Here is a 21,093-nt window from a genome sequence, read left to right on the forward strand (position 1 = left end):
GTATAGTGCTAAGTAATGCTAAGCTATCAACTTAACTATCTTTTAACCTTATTATAGTTTTATAGTCTGTGCTTTCTGAATGTCTTGTTCTACTTTAAAATATTTTTTTCTTAATGCATATTTTATATTTTGTTCCCTAGCTTATTAATGTGGCCTTGGGCAAATGCATTTCCATTGAAAACACCACAGCCACTTTGGAAGACTGTGATGCGAGCAGCAAGGTACCGGCTGGGCTGGGTTTTCTCACAGACACAGTTGATAGATGGTCCAAGTGTACCTGATAAGTGCAGAGTGTGGTACATTTACTGCTCACTTGAGAAATTCATTTTTTCTGTTCAAACAATAATTAATTTATAAATTGCTGCATGATCATAAGGTTGGTGATAAGGTAGCCCGCCACTCAATGTAAAGATAGTGACTAAGGGAGTAAAATTATGCAAACCAAAGTCAACCCACCAGGGACCCAGTTCTTGCTCCATCACTTTCAAGTGCGTTAACTTTGCAAATCCTTTAACTTTTAGGTAAACAGCAGTTATAATAGAGCCAACCCCTAAATCAGGTTTGCGGATCAAATTATGTCATACAGATGAAGCATATAGACCAGTACTTAACCCTCAGTTCTCCATAGACGTTTACTGTTCTAATAATAAAGACAAAAAATGTGAAAAATAAAAATTACATCTAAAGGTAAAATAATAAAGGAAATAAAGGCAGAGAATATTTTCAAATAATCTAAGGGAGCCATTTTGTTGATTCAGTTCTCCTATATATTGAGAGTAATGCAAATTACATAATCCATGATCCATGGTGGAAAACCTTCAACAATCTCTGACAAACTAAGAAAACAATGGTTAGGGGAGGAAGGAGGGCCAGGGACACCCAGAGCAGGGACTCTGCAGAGCTGGAGGTGAGCTCTGAGTGATGGTACCTCCCTCTTCAGTGTATGTTCCCCACCCATTCTCATTCTGTGCAGATATTATTGGTTTGGATGCCAAATAGAACTCATAGAAACATCAATTCATGAGCAGAACTCAGCTTCCTAAAATTGTAGATCACTCTTTGGTAAAGAAATTCTTTTGTGGTGAGAATCTAGGTTTCCCCGGGCTTACCTGTTTGCTTTGACTTAGAGATATTGCTTCTATTTCTGACCACATCTCCTCTCTACCTCTTAATTTAAAGCGGAAAAGACATTTTTGTCCTCTCTGTTGTTACAATTCAGCTACGGACTGTAAACTTGAGGCTGAGGAAGCTCTTTCTTAATTAGGAAAGAGAGGAGGTAGAAGGAAGAGAAACGTGTCAGAAATCATTTGAAAGATACAACTCATATTAACCATTCAAAGAGGAATAAAATCATAAATTGCAAAATAAAACCATAAGTAGTCCAGATTATATGAAAGTAAGGTATTATTTAATTCAGTCCTTCAAGACACATTCTTCTTGTGATTTTCTGTACCTGATTAACCAGGATTTTATCTGAAGACCCAAGTTGTGGTCTGGATAACCACTGAGGCTCTCAAGGGGATACTGGGAGGCAAAAGTATGAATACATAGCCCCTGCTTTCCACAAACCCCCATCTCCCTTCTTGTCTTGTTCCTCATTTTTAGCTTGTAGTTTGTCTTAATAACAAAAAGTAAAGAGACTTGGAGGAAGTTAATTTATTTTGGCAGAATTCATGAAGTTTAATACCAAGCCAGTTTATAGCATTCATCCAAAAAAGCTCTAAAGGAATAAAGCCTGAGGATTGAACCACCAAGCCTTAACCTTCACTTTACCTAGAAAGTCCCTTTAGCTATTAACTTTTCAACCATTTGAGATGTCCCTTTTAAAGGTAATGTCTAGCTTCTCTTAGTAGCCACATAACTTCCTTTTATTATGACATAAGACCATGCTTCTCAATTTTTAATGTGCATACAAATCACCTGGAAATTTGTTGCAATATAGATTTCTGATTCAATAGGTTCATGGTGGGGTTGAGATTCAGCAGTTCCAGCCAGCTCCCAGGTGATGCTGTTGCTGGTCCAGAGACTACCCTTTGAGTGGTGAGGTCTAACCCGATGACATACCTGATGATCTAAGTTAAATCTCAATTACATCACAAATGATTCTCTACACAAAGGCATTTAGATAGATTTTTACCAGCAGTCTACTTTTTTTATGTTCACATTGGTGAGAAACAACAAATTTCCCGCAGACCCACAGACTTAGAATAAATTGACCAGGCAGATGATACTAGGGTGTAAGTAACTCGAAAAATTACTTATAAAAACTGAAAACATGGTTCCATTACCTGAATCAGTATTTATTTTAGACATTGGCAACTCCCCAAAACTGGACTTCTTCCAAGAGTAGTTCTTATGAACCACGGGATGCTAACAGAGCAGAACCTGATGATTCTTTCTGCTATCAGCAAAGAAAGATTTTTAACCTTTCTTAAAATAGGAACAATTTTTTAGCCTTAAGAAAGATTTTTAGCCTTTCCTACAAAACCTCCAGGAATCTGGTAATCTGGATAGTCTTAAACAAAGAAGCATAATAATTTCCACCAAAGCAACTTGGGACTGTGACTTGGATCTCCTTATGGCCCTAATGGCTACACATGGTTTGAATGTCCCACTACTTCAAGCACCAGGCTTGTCTAGGATTCAGACCACCTGAAATAACCTCCATTTGCAGATATACACTAACTGTACTAAATAATTATTATTATTGCTCATGTTTATTGAAGGCTTATAGTAACTTCACAGTCATTACCTCAACTCTCTGAGATACTCCCTATTGCTATCCAACTTAAAAATAATAAAAATGAAATTAAATATGGTAATAATATACCCATGCTGTCAGAATTGAAAGTGACAATACTGGGATTTGCGTACAAAACATTTGACCCAAGTGCCTATATTCTTAACCACCGCTAACCAAAATGTTTGGCAGAGCCCCTACCTGTATCTGCTGCCTAAAGTGACCTTCTCCTTGTTCATTTCCTGACAGCTGCAACAATTCAATTACACCTGGCTAAGACTTATTAAACATGGAGAGTGGTGCTTAGCTCCTGTCCCTGAAACTGGGGCCCTGAGGCTGCACTCTTGTGATAACAGAAACAAAGGGCTAAGATGGCTGCATAAATCAACATCAGTCTTCCAACCAGAGCTGGTAAGCAAAATACGGGTACCTCTTCTTTATCCCAAATCCAACTTCCGGTTAAATGGGACATAAAACTCTCATTGTCCGCGTCCTCAGTCGGAAGCTTTCAATGCGTTTATGGCAAAAGAGGGAGTGTAAAAAGTTCATACAGGTAGATAAACAGATATTTTTGCAAATTGTCAAGTCCTTTTTTTCTTTTACAAAATTTATTTCAAATCTGTTATTTTTTAAACATAAGCCACCCGTTGCTTTGGTTATATTGCTATCAACATCTTTGTTTCTATAAGTCATTCACTTCAGTCAACTAACAATGCCAAAAATCCTGCTTATGGGCTAGAACTGGTTCTCACTGGTTATCAGAGAAGCCTGAAGGAAAGTATATAGGGAAAGCAAGAAGCAGTGTACTTCCTACAAGCTTTGCACTTTAGAATGACTCTGTTTTTCAGTGTTCTAACTCCTTTCCATAAAGGGAGACTTTTTCTCACCCCCCAACCCCTCATTCCCAGAGACTTGGGCCTCAACAGGTGTTGGAGGCAGCTCCCACCTGCTTGTCATAGGAGCTGACAGTGTGCCGCGTGCACTTCCCAACATCACATTCAGTGACATCACCCTGAAAACTTGAAACCAGCCATGGTGGGAGAAATTACACAACCCTATGCTACTAATCCAGGGATGGTTTTCCAGAGGTCCAGTTATTAATACTTACCAGACCACCCCTGCTATATCCTATCCACCTTCAAAATGATAAATGTTAAAGTTCTGATCGGTTTCCCCAATTCTATTTTAACAAGATAAAAAGTGATAAGTTTTGGTGTAAGATCTTGAGGTGACAAAAATAATTTCAGGTCAACCTTCTTAAATTTTCTATTATCTCACTGCAAGTGACCACCAAATCCACAAAATACACTGGGTATATGAAGACCATCATTTTGCTCAGGGTTGTCGCCAAAGTAAGCACTTTGGTTCCTCCTTGAAGTGCCTCCATTTTTTTTGATGTCACAATCAGTGACTACTCCATGGCATTTTTCTTCCTACTTGGGGTCAACATCATATTACCCAGTCTTTCTCCCTTTCAATCCCTTTCTCCCTTTCAATCTTTCATTTTTTTTTTCTTTTTAGTGATAACGACTACTATTGAATTATTTAGAAAAATTAGGAATTAGTAGTATACGTTACTAATTTTATGTTGCATAATGTTGGAAAAATCCATAAACATCTATCAAATATTACCTTCTGCTTCTTTAACCTTATGCCAAAGAAAGCTGGAGGTTGGGCCAGGGGTGAGAAAGGATGAGAATGAGAACACATTTTTAATCTCCAGAAATGAATCTGTTACCAGAAGAAAATTCAAGCTAGTTAGAAAATACGTAGGAGCCAGCCGCCCTTAAATCACATAGGTCTTATTTATAAGGTCTTATTTATAAAGGTCTTATTTATAAACTGGGTTGGCGCCATTGAGAACTTAAGCCCTCATTAGCTGATTTTCATATAGGCTTAATTTTGGTCCCTCTAAATGGCAAGCCAATTAGTAAGACAGTAATTTAATTAAGATGGCAATAATTCAATGTTTCCCGATGCTGTTTGTGCTTATGAATTTGTAGCGTGTCACACAGCTGTCTTCTTCTGCCTTAAGTTCCCCTTTCCATGCTGTTAGATGTCATGGAGATTAATATCTTGATCATAGTCTTCCCTATATTTTCAGTATTTTGGTAATTTTCATACTAAACCTCCTGAGTCCTCCATATCTTGTTAAGTCTTTAAAAAATAAACGGAGAAAAAGACTGAATAACAGGAACATGTCTCTCCCTTTAGCATTAGGAATTGAGAGCTTCTTAGAAGGAAATAGGGTAACAGTGAGTTTGATCCTGAATACCAATGAATTGTTAAAATTATACATTTCTAATCTGCATTTAAAAGATATTCTCTAGGCCAGATCACTCCAAGTGTTGTGAATTATAGACCCCTAAGAGGAAATTCTTTCATAGGTAGTTCCTATGTACTGTGACATGAAATGACCCTCCACCACTTGTCCCTTCATCAAGTATCTTTAGATTGGGGACAAGTTATTCAATTACCTCTTTACAATCCACTGGCAAAATGTTGTAGATAATCCAGGATGATTTTGCTCAAGGCCAACTCCTTTACAAAACCTTGAGCATACTCAAATATCATATTTCCAAAGTCCTACAAGGATGACAATGGTTTTGTAGGAATATCTTTAAAATACACTATTATGAAGTTACCCCTACTTGTTATATTTTTTAAAAACATTTCAAAATAATATACATATAATTAAGATAATCTTTGTCATAGTCATGGGAAAAATGAGAGGATTAATAGGTGAAAAAAATTATAAAGTCATGAGCAAGTTCTAAGTTGGTTATCTATTATTTCTAGGATATTCAATAAATATTAACAAATAATAGAACTCTGAAATACCTTTGATTTTTTTCTAATTACATCTAGACTTTCTGGACATCAGGCATTACATACTATCAGATATTATTGTGGATAGTTTATAAATAAATACACAATTTCTGGCACTTTGTATTCTAAGTTTGCTTTCAAAGGTGTGAACTTAATTAAGAAATTAACTGACTCGCTTTTTGTGATAGTTGTTTTTTCATGACCACCATCAGTTAGAGAGCCATCATCCATCAAATATAGCAAATGCCATATGGAATTATTTCCTTTAAATAATACAGTTACCAGACCCATCATCAGAAAATAAATCTTTTGCTTCCTCCCTAAGGAAGTCATAGAAGTCTTAAAAGCCCTGTAGCTTGAAGAAGTGAGAAGTTAGTTTGAGATGGAGACAAATTTAATACAGTCCAAAGACTGTATTCATGTTGTTCATTTAGTTCAGAAGGATTCCTAATGAATCAAAAATATTATTTTTTTATTAGTTTTTGTTTCTTTATATTTCAGTTGTCAAGTTCATTGTGTGGCTCATTCCCAGATCCCCTTTCTTTCCAGGTGAATCACATTGTTTTTGAGAACTATCATCAGTTGTTATGCTTAGAAGGAAATGTTTCTCAGAAGACCCTGAAAGTTGCTGCTTGTGACCCAGAGAAGCAATACCAAAAGTGGAAATTTGAAAAATATTATGAAGACTAAAGAACAACAAATATTTTTATCTAGTAAACCCATTAGACACTGTGAAAATGACAGTGGACATAGGGACTATATTTCTCCATGGTAGTTTACATTTTCAAAATTAATGGCATTTGAATAGGAGATTTAAAAACCCGCAATATTTGAGAAACCAAAAGTGAGCTCAGGGAAACAACCTAACATTGAACTGGAGTCTGTCTTCAGCTCTAGGTCGCCTTTTGAATTGCATGCTTCCTGCCCTGTGCTGGATGGACCTCAGCCTGCAAACTTCCCCATGCAATCAAACAGGTAACAGGAAATACAGGAAATGAAGCCAAAAGTACTTGAGGAAATACAATGATATTCATGATGACTGAGTTGGATAATAACCAGCTCTTTTGGCCCATAAGTAGGTATAATCAATGAGAACCTATTCTTTTATTTGCTTTTTTAAATTTTTAATTAAAAAAAAACAAAGTCACTTGAGTTCCTATGGCAAAAAGACCTCAGAAACACACAGCTGTCATCTTGGTGAAGTCCCTCCCAGCGACACGCCTGCGCACCTAACAGTTTGAATGAGTATCGGTTATCATACTACTCAATGGTAGGACTTTGATCTAGATGACTACATAATGGTTTTTGTTTTTTGTTTCCCAATCTGAGTCAGTGGGAAAAAACTTTAAGTGAGGAAGTCAAATGTTTATTCAATTCCAGATATGGACATTGTTTCAATTCATTTTGTGCTTTTAGAGCTACACTTTTAAGAAATGGTCATACTAGTAACTTCCAAGACTTAGGTGGACATTTCAAAAAAGAAAAAAGAAAAAAAAAAAAAAAGCAAGGAGAAAGAGGCTAGGCCATAAGGCACTGTAGTCACCAAAAAGGCACCAAAAATACACTAATTGCACTGTAATGTAAGACCAAATAAAAGGAGCTGAAACGAATAAAGCAGAGACAGAGCGCTAACAATTACTAAAGATTTATACAAAATAAGACTTTAGATTTAACAGCATTCACAAGGATGAAATATGCTAAAAGTCAGCTCTAAAAGATTTCAAAGTAGGAATAAAATGAAGTAAACATAATGAAAGGGGAAGAGAATGAGGTAAGAAACCCTCTGGAAGAGAGTTAAGAAAAAAATTGACCTAGACTTGCCAGAAAAGAAAAGGAATCTGGCACCTTTGTGGGGTGGGGCTGGGAGATAAGGCCGTAGGTGTGGGTCTAATGATAACATTGATAAATCTGAGGAAACAATATTTCATCAATCCACATTGAATTCCTAACCTTACATATGCCAGTATTTAGGCATACCAAAAGAGAGTCTAGAAATCCTAACATCCTTTATATTCATTTTTGGTAAGAAAACTGATGCCCAGAAAACATATTACATAAGAGTCTCACACCAGTTAGAGATGAGGATTAGAATTTGGATCCCTAGAGACAGGGCTCAGTTCACTGCCCCAGGCCGCTGGCCTAAACAAATCTGTTCCACAGCATTGTTAAGAAAGAGAGACATAAACGTTTTTGCTGGGGTTGGGTGTCTGGAGGAAAACCGTGCTATATGCTTGTTAATATAAAAATGAAGCTTTGTTCAGTTGAGCTGGTGGTTCAACTGGGCATCTTGAGTTCTGACTTCCTATTTAAAATTTAATTTTATCTCCCAATTAATTGCACAAAAGCAGAGCTATAGCTATGACTCAGAAGGGGAAAGAGTTCTGCCTATTTGCATCATATTTAAGATGTTTTATTTAGATAATTGACATTGCAGATGAGATAAGAGAATGACTAGAAAATGAGATAATTCTTTTCAAAACAGAGCCATAGGGGGGATAAAACACAAGTCAGTTGCCAAAGGACTCACTGAACTGCTGACCAAACTGAATGTGCTGAACGCCTCATACAATCCTTTGTGTAACTGCGAAAATGTTGAAAGGGTTTTTTGCCCCCTGTCTGAAGACCCTTTTTATTCAAAAACAGTTTCCACAAAACACATCAGGCAAATTATGGTTCGGAAACACTTACCTCGGGGCGTAGCAATGAAAGAAATTAAAATGTTTTCACAAAAAAAAACTCCTACAGTCTGTTGTTCAGAGTGTGCTCTTCCTGACTTCACCTTGACTGAATACAAAGCTATATGGTTGTCAATATAGTAAAGGATTGTTTCCATACATGACATGTTTGTTCTTGGAAAAAATTTTTAACTCTAAGATGCAAGGAACTGATCACTAATTGGAAATCGTATAGACCTAAACGTCAGAGTATTGACTAATTGTGAAATCTCCTACCAACACTATTTTAAGCATTACCCTCAATATCTTGTTTTCAGAAGACTAAAATAAAAGCGTAAATGCTACGAGGCCTCTGGTACTTCTAGTGAGAAACCCCTGAGTGGGACACATTAGGGTCCTATTCAACCCTAAATTCTTTTTCCTTTTTTTTTTTTTAGATTTTTTTTTTTTTTTAATTTATTTGACACAGAGAGAGAGATCACAAGTAGGCAGAGTGGCAGGCAGAGGGAGAGAGAAGCAGGCTCTCTGCTTAGTGGGGAGCCCAGTGTGGGGCGCTATCCCAGGACGCTGAGACCTGAGCCGAAGGCAGAGGCTTAACCCACTGAGCCACCCAGGCGCCCCAACCCTAAATTCTTTAGTAGGAGGCTGTGTTATGGGAGACATCAGAGTTTTCCGTGGATTGGCTTAAATCATTGCCTTTTCTTAGAGAAGTGTCGATACGTTTTGTTACTTTAAACACAAGCATAGTTTCGGTATTTTACAGGACTTATTTGATCAAAACCTAACTTACCAGACCATCTGAGTGCTTCTGAACTTTTTGGTTTGTACCATTCCTTTCTCTTTTTCAGCAGTTACCCAGAGCTTCTCCCTGAAGGATGACACAGCTGTTGTTGGTACAACCATGTTTTATCACCAGCATCAAATTTGCTCAATTCTGCTTGCTGACATTCAATCAGCTGTCATTCACAGGGCCAAAAACCACCATATGCCACAATCACAATGTATTGTTAGTGTCTCCACAACTAATCTGGAAATATTCTTTTAAATAGGGAAACACCTTGCTTATAGTATTGCCTTAGGTATTGTAGAGGGGCAAAGATATCAGTTATAGTGTATAGGAATTCGAATTCTCCAGTCAACCCTGAATTTATGAATGGCTTAGGATGATTTTCAAGGGATTCTCATGCAAAGAGAGTGGGGTTGAAGCTGGCCAGATAGTACCATCTTTATTTGTTTTAACAACTTTAACTTCCATGTTCAAACACAGAAAAGAAATTATGCCTCAGATGAGGGTCCCAATATCTTTGGTATAAACAAGGAATTTACAGGGAATAAAGGGAAACCAGATGAGAACTGATTATCTTTACGTACCTGTCATGCGCTAGGCACCAATTGTTCCCCATCTCACTGTTGTGCACAACTCAGAGAGTTAGGTCTTACTCTTCTCATTATGCAGACAAAGAGGATGGCTGAGAGGTATTTTATCTAAGAGCATCCCACCAGTAAGAGATTAAAATCTAGTTTCCATTCTACCTGACTGGAAAAAAAAAAGAAGGAGGAGGAGGAGGAGGAAGAGGAGGGGAAAGGGGAGAGGGAAAGGGAGGAGGAGGAGGAGAAGTAGAAGAAAAGAGTCTCAGGCTCCTATGACTTGTTTTTTCCTCTAAGTGGGGGAGTCAACTCAGGTGGGCTCCGTTAAAATCCCTTTATTGTGAAGTCTTAGGTCTCCCTTGGTTGTGATATAGAGGCTGCACCCTTTCTGTTAATCACCTGAAATGTGGGCTTAAGTTTTGCTATCCCCACATGGTTTGCAGTGGTCTATCTCCTTGACTTCATGCGGGATATATTCTTTTCCATTTCCTATAATAAATATGAGAAGGAGAAGCAGACATAGAGAAATTGCTTCCCCTTAAATAATACTGCCAACTCTTTCTTTCCCCAACCATTAATCAAAGCCGACAGATTGCCCAATTTGAACAGAGGTGGGAAGTAAAACATTTAAGAGTCCTTTAATTTAAAATACAAACCAAAACCTGTAACTTTTACTTCATTGTGTAGGTTGTCACCATAGTGCTTTTACAACTTTTGTGTAGGTTGTTTAAAAATTGCTATGAGCCACAAGCCTTGAAATGAGAAAAGGAACACTAACCAAAGCTAATGTACAAAATATTTATTTTTGACAAACAGCCATTCTGTGGACAAGTTTGCGTAAGCTATGTAAAGTATTAAATACTGCTGATGAGGTTTAATGGATGGTATTTCAGGTAGGTGTTGGAACCTTAAAGAAAGGGGAAAAAAATCCCATCCCGATAAGCAGATTAAATGCCTCTGTTTTCAACCTAATGGGTCAACTAGTAGTTACCATTCCAATTAGGGTCTCTTTGCAACTTTATGTGAATCATTGTTTTGCAAAAACACAGGAAAGTTCTCATTTTTCAGCAAATAGAACAACTTCTAATATGGTGAGTTTCTAATGATGACAGTTGCCATTAAATAAATAACAGAAAATATCTTTGAAAACAGAGGCTTTCTATTTTATTATTGATTGATTGGTATTTACCAGTTCAAGGATTTCAGTTATAAATATCTATGTAAAATAAAACCTTTATATTAGATATAAAAACCAATTTTTTGAGGGACTAGATTATCATTACTTGACCAAAATGTATCTCTCTTTGTAAATATATATGTATATATACATACATATATATTCATATAGAAAAGTATGTGTATATATTCATATATGTGTGTATATATAATTATATATATGAATCTCTACATTTTATGCTTTGAAGTGGGAGAAAAAAAGACCAAGACTTCCTGCTTACAAATATAAAGAAAACTATGAAATGTTTTTGGATAATTTTAATTCTTTTAAGTGCACAATTTTGTCCGCATCTGGCCTTCTGTACAAAAGTATCTCCAGTGGACTTTGATCTGGGTATCACTTTCCATACTTGAAGGGAGTAACCAAACTCTAAATTATCAAGATGCTTATACATTTCGGATTATGCACATCTTAATTCTCCTCCTTCAAACAACTGCCCAAACATTGCTAGTTTTATACATATTAGCTATTAAAGGTGGACAGAAAAATAAGAGAAGGCAAAGGTCAGATTAGTGAATTTTCTTATTGATTACCTAAAAACTTCTGTTAATGGGAGAACAAGATTGAAACAATGGAATATAAAGGAATTTGGAGTTAAGTTGAACATTTTGAAGTACCCAATTTTCTGCCTCTACTAACTGATGTTATCATAAAGAAGGAATCAAATATATAATTTTAAGTCACTAACTAAAGATTCAGATTATTTTCCGAATTCATTTCCAAAACTCTCCCACACTAGCAGTTGATTACGAGGCATTGTCCTTTGATTTTGTAGTTTGCGATGTATCTGTTGGGTGATTTCTGCTGTTGATTACTACCTGTGTCATTGTGTTTATGTTGTGTGGCGGACTCACTTCGTATTCCTCATGAGCTGTATGCACATTTTGGTATTCATATTTATTATGTTACTGTCTGATATTTTAATATTGGCAAATGTTTGCTACAACTTTTGACATTACTTTTTATAGCCCTCTTGTTTTTATAGAGCAATGAAAGTTAAGCCTTTAAAAGTAGTTGCCTTTCTCATATGGTCAAACATATTTCTTTTTTATAATACTCTGGTGCTTCATCTTTTTCCATAATTCTCTATTATTACTTATTTTAAGTGTTTTTCCTATCACTTTGAAAAACTTAAATGTCCGTTCTTCATTTGAAAATGTGCCAAAAGTACTAGTCCATGTAAATAGGCAGAAACAGTTACTATAAAAGTGTCAGCATGGTTTAAATGTATTACCTTGATGGCTAGAGAGATACATATGTGTTTTTTAGGTTGTTGGAGTTAAGGTGTATCTAAACAAGAGCTCAGTTCCTATAAAAATAATACAAATTTTTCAGGAACATTAGGTATCTACCAGATACATTAGGTATTTGCCAGAAGTTTTTGTGTTTCTTTTTTTTTTTCTTTTTACAATTGTGTACACAATCATTTTAAGACCTTTTTGAAATAAATAATGCTTTTTGGATTTAAATAGTGTTCTCTTGATTTCTAAAGCACCATTTCTTAATGGTCTTTAATAGCTGCTGATATGCAAGCATTCTTCCTAAATTTTAAAGGACAGCCAAAGAAAATAAATCCTTCACACCAAAAACAAGGACACACACTGTTACTGAGAGCAAGTCAGACAGAGCAGTTCTTTATTTAAACTGTAGACAGATGATAGGTGTATTCTGACATATTCCATGTCTTCCAATATAGCATTATATGAAAAGTAAATTTTATATTGACAAAGAAATAGAGATTTTATTAATTCATATTCACCCCAAAACTAAGAAAAATTAAAAGTCATGTAAGAAATAGCAACATTCTCACAAGAAATCAGTTCTCCCTCCTACCAGCCAGGTACCAGAGTCCTTCTTCCATCCAACCCGAACCTTAGATCACAAAAGCAGTAAATCTTCCAGTATTATTACCAATTTGTGTTCTAACTTGTTCTGTAGGAATGTCTAATATGTTAAATATCCCTCAAGAAATCAGAACCATACCCTTGCCTTTCCTAGGTTATAAAGAATCAAATAGTCACCTAACCCCATCATGTTGCTTCTGATCACTTTAACTCTGTGGCCTTAGTGTAAGATGGAAACACAGGCACTGGGTGTTAATGTCAAAGAGTAGTTTCAGTGCTCTTTTGTAACTGCACTGCCTCATCCATAAGCATTAATCATTTGCTCGTTGAACATACCCTGAAAAAGTCTTTGTGGACAATATCTTTCATGTTTGGTTAATTATATGGTGAGAGCACAAAGCTTTAAAGGCCAGTGTTACTATGTACTGGATCCCCATAAGAGCCAGTCGCTTGACTATGTCACACCATGGACCACCCAGCTCACTCAGATTCCACAGGAATTCAACACTTCTGTTAGAACAATTAAAAATAGAGGCTCTGTTGATGGTAGGTTAACAATATGCTCCTGTTCCTTGATGGATAAAACAATACTGTGCTTTGAAGTTAAGTAGAAAATTGTAGGGCTCATCAGTAACCCAGAAAAGAAAATAGGTTGTCCAGGTGGAACAATTTAGAGGATCTAAATAAATAGGAAATTGTCTGAGTGTACCAATCTTTTACCTAAATTTACCAATAAACACCTGATTTCTCTGGCTTTCTTCTGAAAAACCTGCATCATCAAGAATGAAATCTATAGGTTCTACAAATGAAGAGCAACAGCACTTTTACATGATCAGGTTGTAAAATATCTGTTTGAAAGAATAAAAGAAGCACTTCAATCTTGAACTCAAAATTGAGTCTTGTAAACAGTAAATAATAGTATATGATATCCTGGAAATATATTATGTGACCAGGAAGAATTAAAGAAATTTCCATTAGAATGTGTGGGATTTGTTACACATAAATAAGCAATAATCTAAGAAGGCCTAACCCGGGTTTTTTCACAAAATGAAAAAGAAATAAACAAAGGGTTGAATAGTACAATGAAGACTGTATTACATTCAGACAATAAGGAATTGTCTTTTTATTTGCAGGGCCAAAAATATCTTTATCCATGGTGACAGAAATTTCAGGGTGATATATATGGAAGCCTGAAATGAAAAATTATGAAACTATCTAAGAATAAAAATATAGACTCTCCCTTTTCATAAATATTTAATACATTATTTGATATACTGGCTTGAGTGAAACTCCATAGGCACAGTTTTAAGCATCTTGATTTGGGCTGAGGTCCAGTAAATTATATATTCCCAACGACTATCAGAGCTTTCTTACTAAAAATACATGCTCACACTCTACTTTGAAAATATCCTAAGATAATTATTTCCATTTTCATAGTAACTAGTACAGTTATGACTAGAGTTGTCTTGGGTTTCTAAGGAAAGAAAATTATTCTGAGATACTGTTAATAAGAGAAAGTGTGGTAATAGAGAAGGGTATTTTCTTAAAACTGTGCTAAAGCTGTCATTTTCACTTTTAATGACTTTAAATGTGCTAGACGAGATTTTATTTTCAGTCACAAAAATAAACTATCTGACTCCTTAGTCTATTGCCCACCAATCTTCTAGCCCCTCCCTGTATCAACCTCACAATGGATTTTATTCATCTTGACTGCCTAAAGCCAACGTTTAGTCAACAGAATTTTCCTGACTTGACAACTGCTCAGCCCCTCTAGTGAGAAAATTCAGTGAATGGTAACACCTAGGAAGAAGGCCTATACAGATTTTTCACTCTGTAGATGCCAAGGAAAGCCACTTAAAATCTTTTCTGAAGATAATAGGAAAGGCAAAACATTATGGACAGCTTAGTGCCAATGTCTATAAAAACAAGTTGAAATGAAACAGAGGTTTAATATCAGACTTTCTAGCACCCTCAATGTACAGGAAGAAAGACACCAAAAGAAATACAGGTCATTTCTCATAGTCCTCTTTCATTTGATGACTGTATTTCCCAGTGTTGTTACTTTTAACAAGCCAAATCATGCCAGATTCTCTAGGGGTACTTGCTGTTTGCTGTTTAGTGCTTATCACACAAGGCCATATTAGTGAAATTTTAAAAAGCAAATGCCCATGAATGAATCTAAAGCTTTTTGACTTGAGGTTACCAGACTGAATTTTGTCTAGGATTATTTCCATATTTTTCTACAGTGAAATAGAGGTTAAGCTTTCACATCTTTAAAGGGGATGACTCGAAGACATGCAAAGATGCGTCTCAGAATAGAATTAGATTTTGCTTTAGTGAGCGGGAGAATTCTTCAGTTCCGTTTAATTTATAAGTGCATCATAGACTCAAATTCATCAATTCTCTGCTTGGTGTTCCCCTTCCTGATTTTCCGATAGGATATTGTATTGTATCTTGAATAAGCATTTCTAGAGATATCACTCTTCTTCCCAAAGGCTGGCTGCTCCTCAGGTTGGGAACTGGGGCTGCTCAGTGGGGAGTCCTCATTTGCATCACCTTCCACTTTTAATTGAGAACCCTCTTCATTTTTTTTCTTAAATTCTATCACTCGAACTTCATCTTCATCATCATTGCAATCATCGTCATCATTATTCATTTCTTCATCCCAAACTTCCTCCTCCTCATGTTTAGAATGCAACACATCAACTTGGCTAGGTTTCCGAAATCCCAACCATTCAATTTCAGTTGCCTGGCGAGCTTTGTTCTTCCCATCCTCCTCTTCCTTCTCTTCTAGAAGTTGTTCAGCAATCCTTTCCTTTTGTCTACTTATTTCCTGGTTACTGATGCTCAGAGGAATCTTCTCCCATTGATGTCCTGTAGCAAAATCAATTAGTAATTGAGATACCCAATTCTTTTTTTTTTTTTTAATTTACTTGACAGAGAGAGAGAAATCACAAGTAGGCAGAGAGGCAGGCAGAGAGAGAGGGGGAAGCAGGCTCCCCGCTGAGCAGAGAGCCCGATGCGGGGCTCAATCCCAGACCCTGAGATCATGCCCTGAGCCAAAGGCAGAGGCTTAACCCACTGAGCCACCCAGGCGCCCCGAGATACCCAACTCTTATTCTTTAAATTATGTTTCTGGACAATCATTTCCCTACACATACCTTATAGGATATTATTCTGTGGGTTAATAATATGTTTTACACAATAAAATGGGTTGTACTATCAAATTAGTTTGGAAAATATCACATTAAACACAGTTAAGTAAGCCTCAGAATTTATGCAAGCCTTTAAAATGCCAATAAATATTGTGGATCTCTAAGAAGTTGATGACTCAACTTCATTTGACCATAAAACGTTTTTTTGTTGTTGTGGACTGTTGTATCCAGTGAGACTGATGTTCCTGAGACAGACTTTTAAAATCCTGTCTAGTCTGTAGTGACTAGAAATGTGAACATAGAAAATAAAATATTTGGACCTATCTTTTACACACATACACACACACACATACCACATTCCTCAAGGAAAATTAGAAAAATATCTCACAGGAGAAAAAAAGGTTTTCTTCTAGTAGTAAAAACAATGACTTCTCCCAACTGGGCATGCTCAGAGTAGCACATTCAGTATTTGCCACCATGATTCTCAGAGTTGTGCTAAAGTACCAGTTGTGGAAGGAGGAGCAGGGAGCCATGGGTGGTCAGGAGTCCTTTGTTGGGCTAACAGTGACACCAAGCCCATCAAAGCACACACAATGTCATCTAAGATCTGCCATTGATTTCTAGAGATCCAGACTTTAAAAATCTTGTTGTGGTCATCTCTATATATATTTGTAGATTAGCCTGTCATGTTAGACATATCCCTAATAATGACCAATTAACTCAAGTCGTTTGGTACCGTATGGTGACTTTTACAAGGCTTAATTCATGTCAAATTTCACTTTTCAAACAGATCACATCAGCATATCTTTAACAATATTTATTGAGCTTGCTAGAAAGAATTAGAGTGGAGGTTGTTCTCTGGGCTTTCACCTCTAAAGGGGATACTATGAGAAGCTTCAGTCTATGTGTGACTTTAAAATATTGTCTAGATTGTGTGCCTTGTCAGGCTTCCATTCACTATTCCCTTTCAACACCATAAGAGTCTTTAAATAGAGTGAGAGGCAGTGTTCGTCTTTGTCTTTCCCCATCACAGCTTTCTACTTTCACTGAAAGATGTTCTAAGTCCATTTCCATTCAAGATTTTTCATTCTCTTTTTGTTTTTGTTTGTTTGTTTGTTTTGTTTTCCCAACACAGGGATCATATTGTACACTTACAGAAAGAGATAGAAGTCAAGATGGATTTTCATTCCTAAGTGGTTGTACACAATTCCTATCGGGTTGTTGGTGCCCAGTTAATGTTCTTTACATTATAAATAAATATACATTAGCATGTTTTCTGTAATCTTAAGTAAGCTTTCTTTTATTCTATTTTATCCCATAAGAGCCAAAGAAGCTGATCTTTTTGCTCACAACATGACTCAGGCATGGAGTTGTCATGCATGAAATTACTTCTTGAATTTAAATTATAGTTTTTCCTCAATATTTTTAGCATCTTGCTGTTTTTCAACCCAGGAGTATTCTCTTTGGAGACTTTATAGCTGTTTGTCATTGTGAAAATAGAAGACACCAACATGTGCCTTACAGGAAAAGCATATGTTCCACCAAACACAAAAGAATTCATTCAGGGAAAAATTCACCCTGACACCATCTACTTAAAAATCCAGACTGCTTTCATTCTGTATTTGACAAAACAAAAGATCCTAGCAAACTGTTATCTCCAGTGGATTTCCTGATCAGATATTTGAAGGGGTCTCTGGGCACCTGGGTAGTGCATTTGGTTAAGAGTCAGACTCTTGGTTTCAGCTCAGGTTGTGATATCAAGGTCATGAGATTGAGCCCCCAGTCAGGCTCCATGCTCAGCTCAGAATCTACTTGAGACTCTCTCCTCCTCTCTCTCTGCCCCTCTCCATTGTGTGTGCATGCTGTCTTTCTCCTAAATAAAGAAATAAATGTTAAAAAAAAAAAAAATTGAAAGGGTCTCTACATGCACTTTGAGATCCCTGCCTGTGAGAACTTGTTACATTGGAAACAGAAGGATAAGGGCAGAGCAATTATTTAGTTCATTTCATGGGGCTTAGGGCTTAAGTTTTATAAATTACCTGTGTTAATATAAACACTTAATAATGGTTGTTCCTTACTACATTCCACTGCTACATAGGGACAGCAGATAGTCTGGGAGGTATCCAGGCAAAGTGGACAAACCCAAAATATTGCCAGTCACATCCCTGTCTTCCTTGACATCTACAATTTTATGTGATGTTATAAAATTTTAAAAAAATAATTCCATATTTTGCCTATTAAGGTCCAAACTAAGCTAAATCGCTCAAGGTCTAAAGAACCAACTTCAGTTTTGAGATAAGATGCTTATGGTTGCCAAAGAGGAAATGAGTGATTAATTAATATGTATTTGTCCTGAACTTGATTTGGAAATTGCTTCAACATAAATATCTTCTTAGAAGTAAAATCTAAAAGGTTTTGTGTTTCTTAGTCTCTTGAATTTATCTGAAATATAAGTCACTTAAAAATCAATGTTCTTTTTATTGTCTCATTTTCTAAAAGAACACAATTAAAATACCTGCATTACCTGGTAGATTTCTTTAACAAGAATTAGATAACCATTTTCAGCTTACATAGAAGCTTAGAATTTTTCTATAGATCAAATAAATGTATAATACTATTTTTAAATGTATGTCAATAGTAAGCTTTTGGGATAAACCCATTTTTAAAACATTCACATTTCACAAGGTGCCTGACACAGATTTAGAGACACTAAATAAATCTTAATGGACTAACTTATTAAGAGACTGATACCATTTTGTCAGGTCAAGGCATGCCAATCGGTTAGACCAACCCATGCAGTCTCTGTCTTGATGCTTCTGGAACACTTTTTAAGGTGAAACCCACAGATAATCAAGACTACTCCCTTATCTGCCTATAGCAGCTTTGAGTTTTTGAAGGCACTGTCTGGATTGCTTTTTCAACATCACATTCACAGAACATCCCATGCAAAAACTACCATCCATATTCAGTCAGACAACATCTGTGTACAAAATGGAAGTTCCTCTCACCTTCTCTGAATGTCATTTCATCAACACTTGTTTCTTGGAGAGAAAGATCCGTAATAGCCTTATGAACAATAAAAAGATTCTCTTCTGGTTTTTCTGGGGGGAAAAAATACTCACAAGATTAATACTATATTTAAGCAGTTTAAGTTTAAATAAATTATCAATTTAGACTCTAGCTAGGTAGATCGATTTGATTTGCAATTGTGATCACTAAAAGTTAACTGTTTCACTCTCCCAACTCATTTCTTCATTGGTTCCTACTTATAAACATAAGGATAACCTCTCTTTTTCCATCTAGTAAGTTATAGAACCATGAATTCAGACAAGTTCAGTTATATTTCAGAAGGAAAACCTGAAATGCTGAATTTTCTTTGCTTAAAAAATATCGGGGCTGTCCATAATAATAATAAATAATATAGTTAACATTTAACCAACACTTAGTAATCCTCACGACAACCCTTCAAATATCTGTACTTATATTTCTGCTTTCTGCTAACTGGGAAAGCTAAGGCTTCAGGAGGCTGGGGAAGCTGTCCAGGGTCATAAAGCTATCAAATAAATAAGCCTGGATTTGACCTGAAGCAGAGGGTTGGTCCTTAGCTATCCAGCCCCAGTAGAATAAGAGACCACATTTGGGCAAGGACATGGGTAGGAGGATGGACAGCACATTTCCATCATAACAGTTTGTCAAAAGAATTACGAATGAGTTTACAAATTGAATCGAGCAAATCAAGGAGAAAGGAAAAATGATTTACCTTTTAGAATCTTCTCATCCATGGACCAGTTGCCTACAATATTCCCTTGTAATTTTTCACTTTTCTCTTGATTTCCTTCTGTGGGTAGGTCTTCAAGATGGGGTTCTACGCGGTAGTATGGTGGGGTACCATCCACATCACTGGCTTCCTCATTTGTTTTAGTGATCGATTGTTGACCATTTTCAGGTGGTGTATCCCCATTGCACTCAGCCCGACTAAGTGTCCCTGGAACATCTGTCATGATGTAGAGTTGAGTCCAAGGACGCAGAGAGAGCTATGAGGAAACTGAGTGAAAGGATCCTTGATAGATGCGTTCTCTCCCCTTCAAGTTCTATAGTTCCAACTCTTACTCTAAGAATACAAAGTATTTGCTTCAGTACCTAGTATCAAGGTGCTTTTCCTAAAGGTGTCCAGATAGAGCTTAGAACAGAAGCAATAGGATTTGTCAGATTTGCCACCAGCCCAGAAGCAAGCATCCAGCCAATCACCACCTTCTTTGTCTCTGAGCAGCCCACTTGCTGAATTAATGGCAGCATTTTGATTTACATAAACAAACAATCTGAGGCAATCAGGCTTTTGTGTTGGCATGTAGAAGGGGACTTTCAGCTTGTCAATCCCCCTCTGGGAACAGAGATTTTTGTCCCTTTTCATAATGGCCCTTTGTCACTTTCCTTGTAACAGGAGCCACAATTGTTCCACAGCTTTAATCCAGAGAGAATGACCACCTTGAGGCATATTAGTTCTATGTAACCAGCTTAACATTTCCAAACGGATTTTGTTCAAGTAAAACCTTAGCTATTTTGTAGGGGATAATGGCATCGTTTCTTATTCATTAAAGAATAAAATCAGCTTATCAAAAACCTGTAAATAGGACAACTTTATTGTAAGTGGTTCTGGCAGCAGATTCCATGGTGTGCTTCAGGAGTCCAGAGGAAAGACCTAAGGAAAAAAACAAACAAGAAATTCTACCATCTTGCCAATACCAAAAATTTTACATTTAGATAATTCATTTGATCTGTAGCTTCTTATTCTCTAGTTTATTTATGTTTATTAAGGCCCAAACTATCCTTTGAACCCATAATATAATTTTCTCCATGGAGTTTTCCCTTTCCCCTATCAGATTTATTCTCAATATTCCCTACTGATGTTGCATGATGCTGGTAAAATCATATAGCACCAACATAGCCTGCCCTTGGGGGAAACAGATAATTATGGAAAACATCCACTACTTACCAACCTTTACTTTTTTTATTTATTTTTTATTTTTTTATTTTTTAAATTTTAATTTAATATTTTTAATTTTATTTTAATTTTTAATTTTAATTGTTTTAATTTAATTTAATTTATGACACAATGAAAACTCACTAAGTTTCAATGGAAACACATTAAAGATTCACATTATTTTCCTTGTGATATTGAAAATATGAATTCAAATACATGTTCACAAACAAAATGTGCAAAAGTTTTTTCAGTGAATAATTCACT

At 36.2% G+C, this 21,093-nt stretch overlaps 2 protein-coding genes across 2 annotated transcripts in view; one reads left to right on the forward strand and one right to left on the reverse strand.

The window, feature by feature from the left end:
• The window catches only part of GALNT5 (polypeptide N-acetylgalactosaminyltransferase 5), a 41,922-nt gene extending 35,255 nt beyond the window's left edge, over positions 1-6,667 (forward strand). The window contains exons 8-10 of the mRNA XM_032857849.1: positions 141-221; positions 2,990-3,151; positions 6,119-6,667. Of these exons, the coding sequence (XP_032713740.1) occupies positions 141-221; positions 2,990-3,151; positions 6,119-6,259 (384 nt within the window). The 3' untranslated portion in view covers positions 6,260-6,667. The remainder of the gene's footprint in view (positions 1-140; positions 222-2,989; positions 3,152-6,118) is intronic.
• An 8,345-nt stretch (positions 6,668-15,012) lies between these two features.
• Positions 15,013-20,491, reverse strand: ERMN (ermin). The gene is made up of 3 exons (XM_032857850.1): positions 19,609-20,491; positions 18,857-18,949; positions 15,013-15,567 (listed from the first exon to the last, which is right to left on the reverse strand). Exons 1-3 carry the CDS (start codon positions 19,847-19,849, stop codon positions 15,062-15,064), a joined length of 840 nt encoding a protein of 279 aa, XP_032713741.1. The 5' UTR covers positions 19,850-20,491; the 3' UTR covers positions 15,013-15,061.
• Between the last annotated feature and the right edge of the window lie 602 nt (positions 20,492-21,093).

This window comes from Lontra canadensis, unplaced genomic scaffold (genome assembly GCF_010015895.1).
Source record: "Lontra canadensis isolate GAN:19392208 unplaced genomic scaffold, GSC_riverotter_1.0 scaffold13, whole genome shotgun sequence".
NCBI classification, from domain to species: Eukaryota; Metazoa; Chordata; class Mammalia; order Carnivora; family Mustelidae; genus Lontra; species Lontra canadensis.

Excerpts from the sequence above, each read along its gene's own strand:
- ERMN (XM_032857850.1), bottom strand. The coding sequence starts at position 19,849 with ATGACAGATGTTCCAGGGACACTTAGTCGGGCTGAGTGCAATGGGGAT. Across the intron at positions 18,950-19,608 it reads GGATGAGAAGATTCTAAAAG|AAAAACCAGAAGAGAATCTT; the intron begins GTAAATCATTTT and ends TTTTCCCCCCAG. Across the intron at positions 15,568-18,856 it reads TGAAATGACATTCAGAGAAG|GACATCAATGGGAGAAGATT; the intron begins GTGAGAGGAACT and ends ATTTTGCTACAG.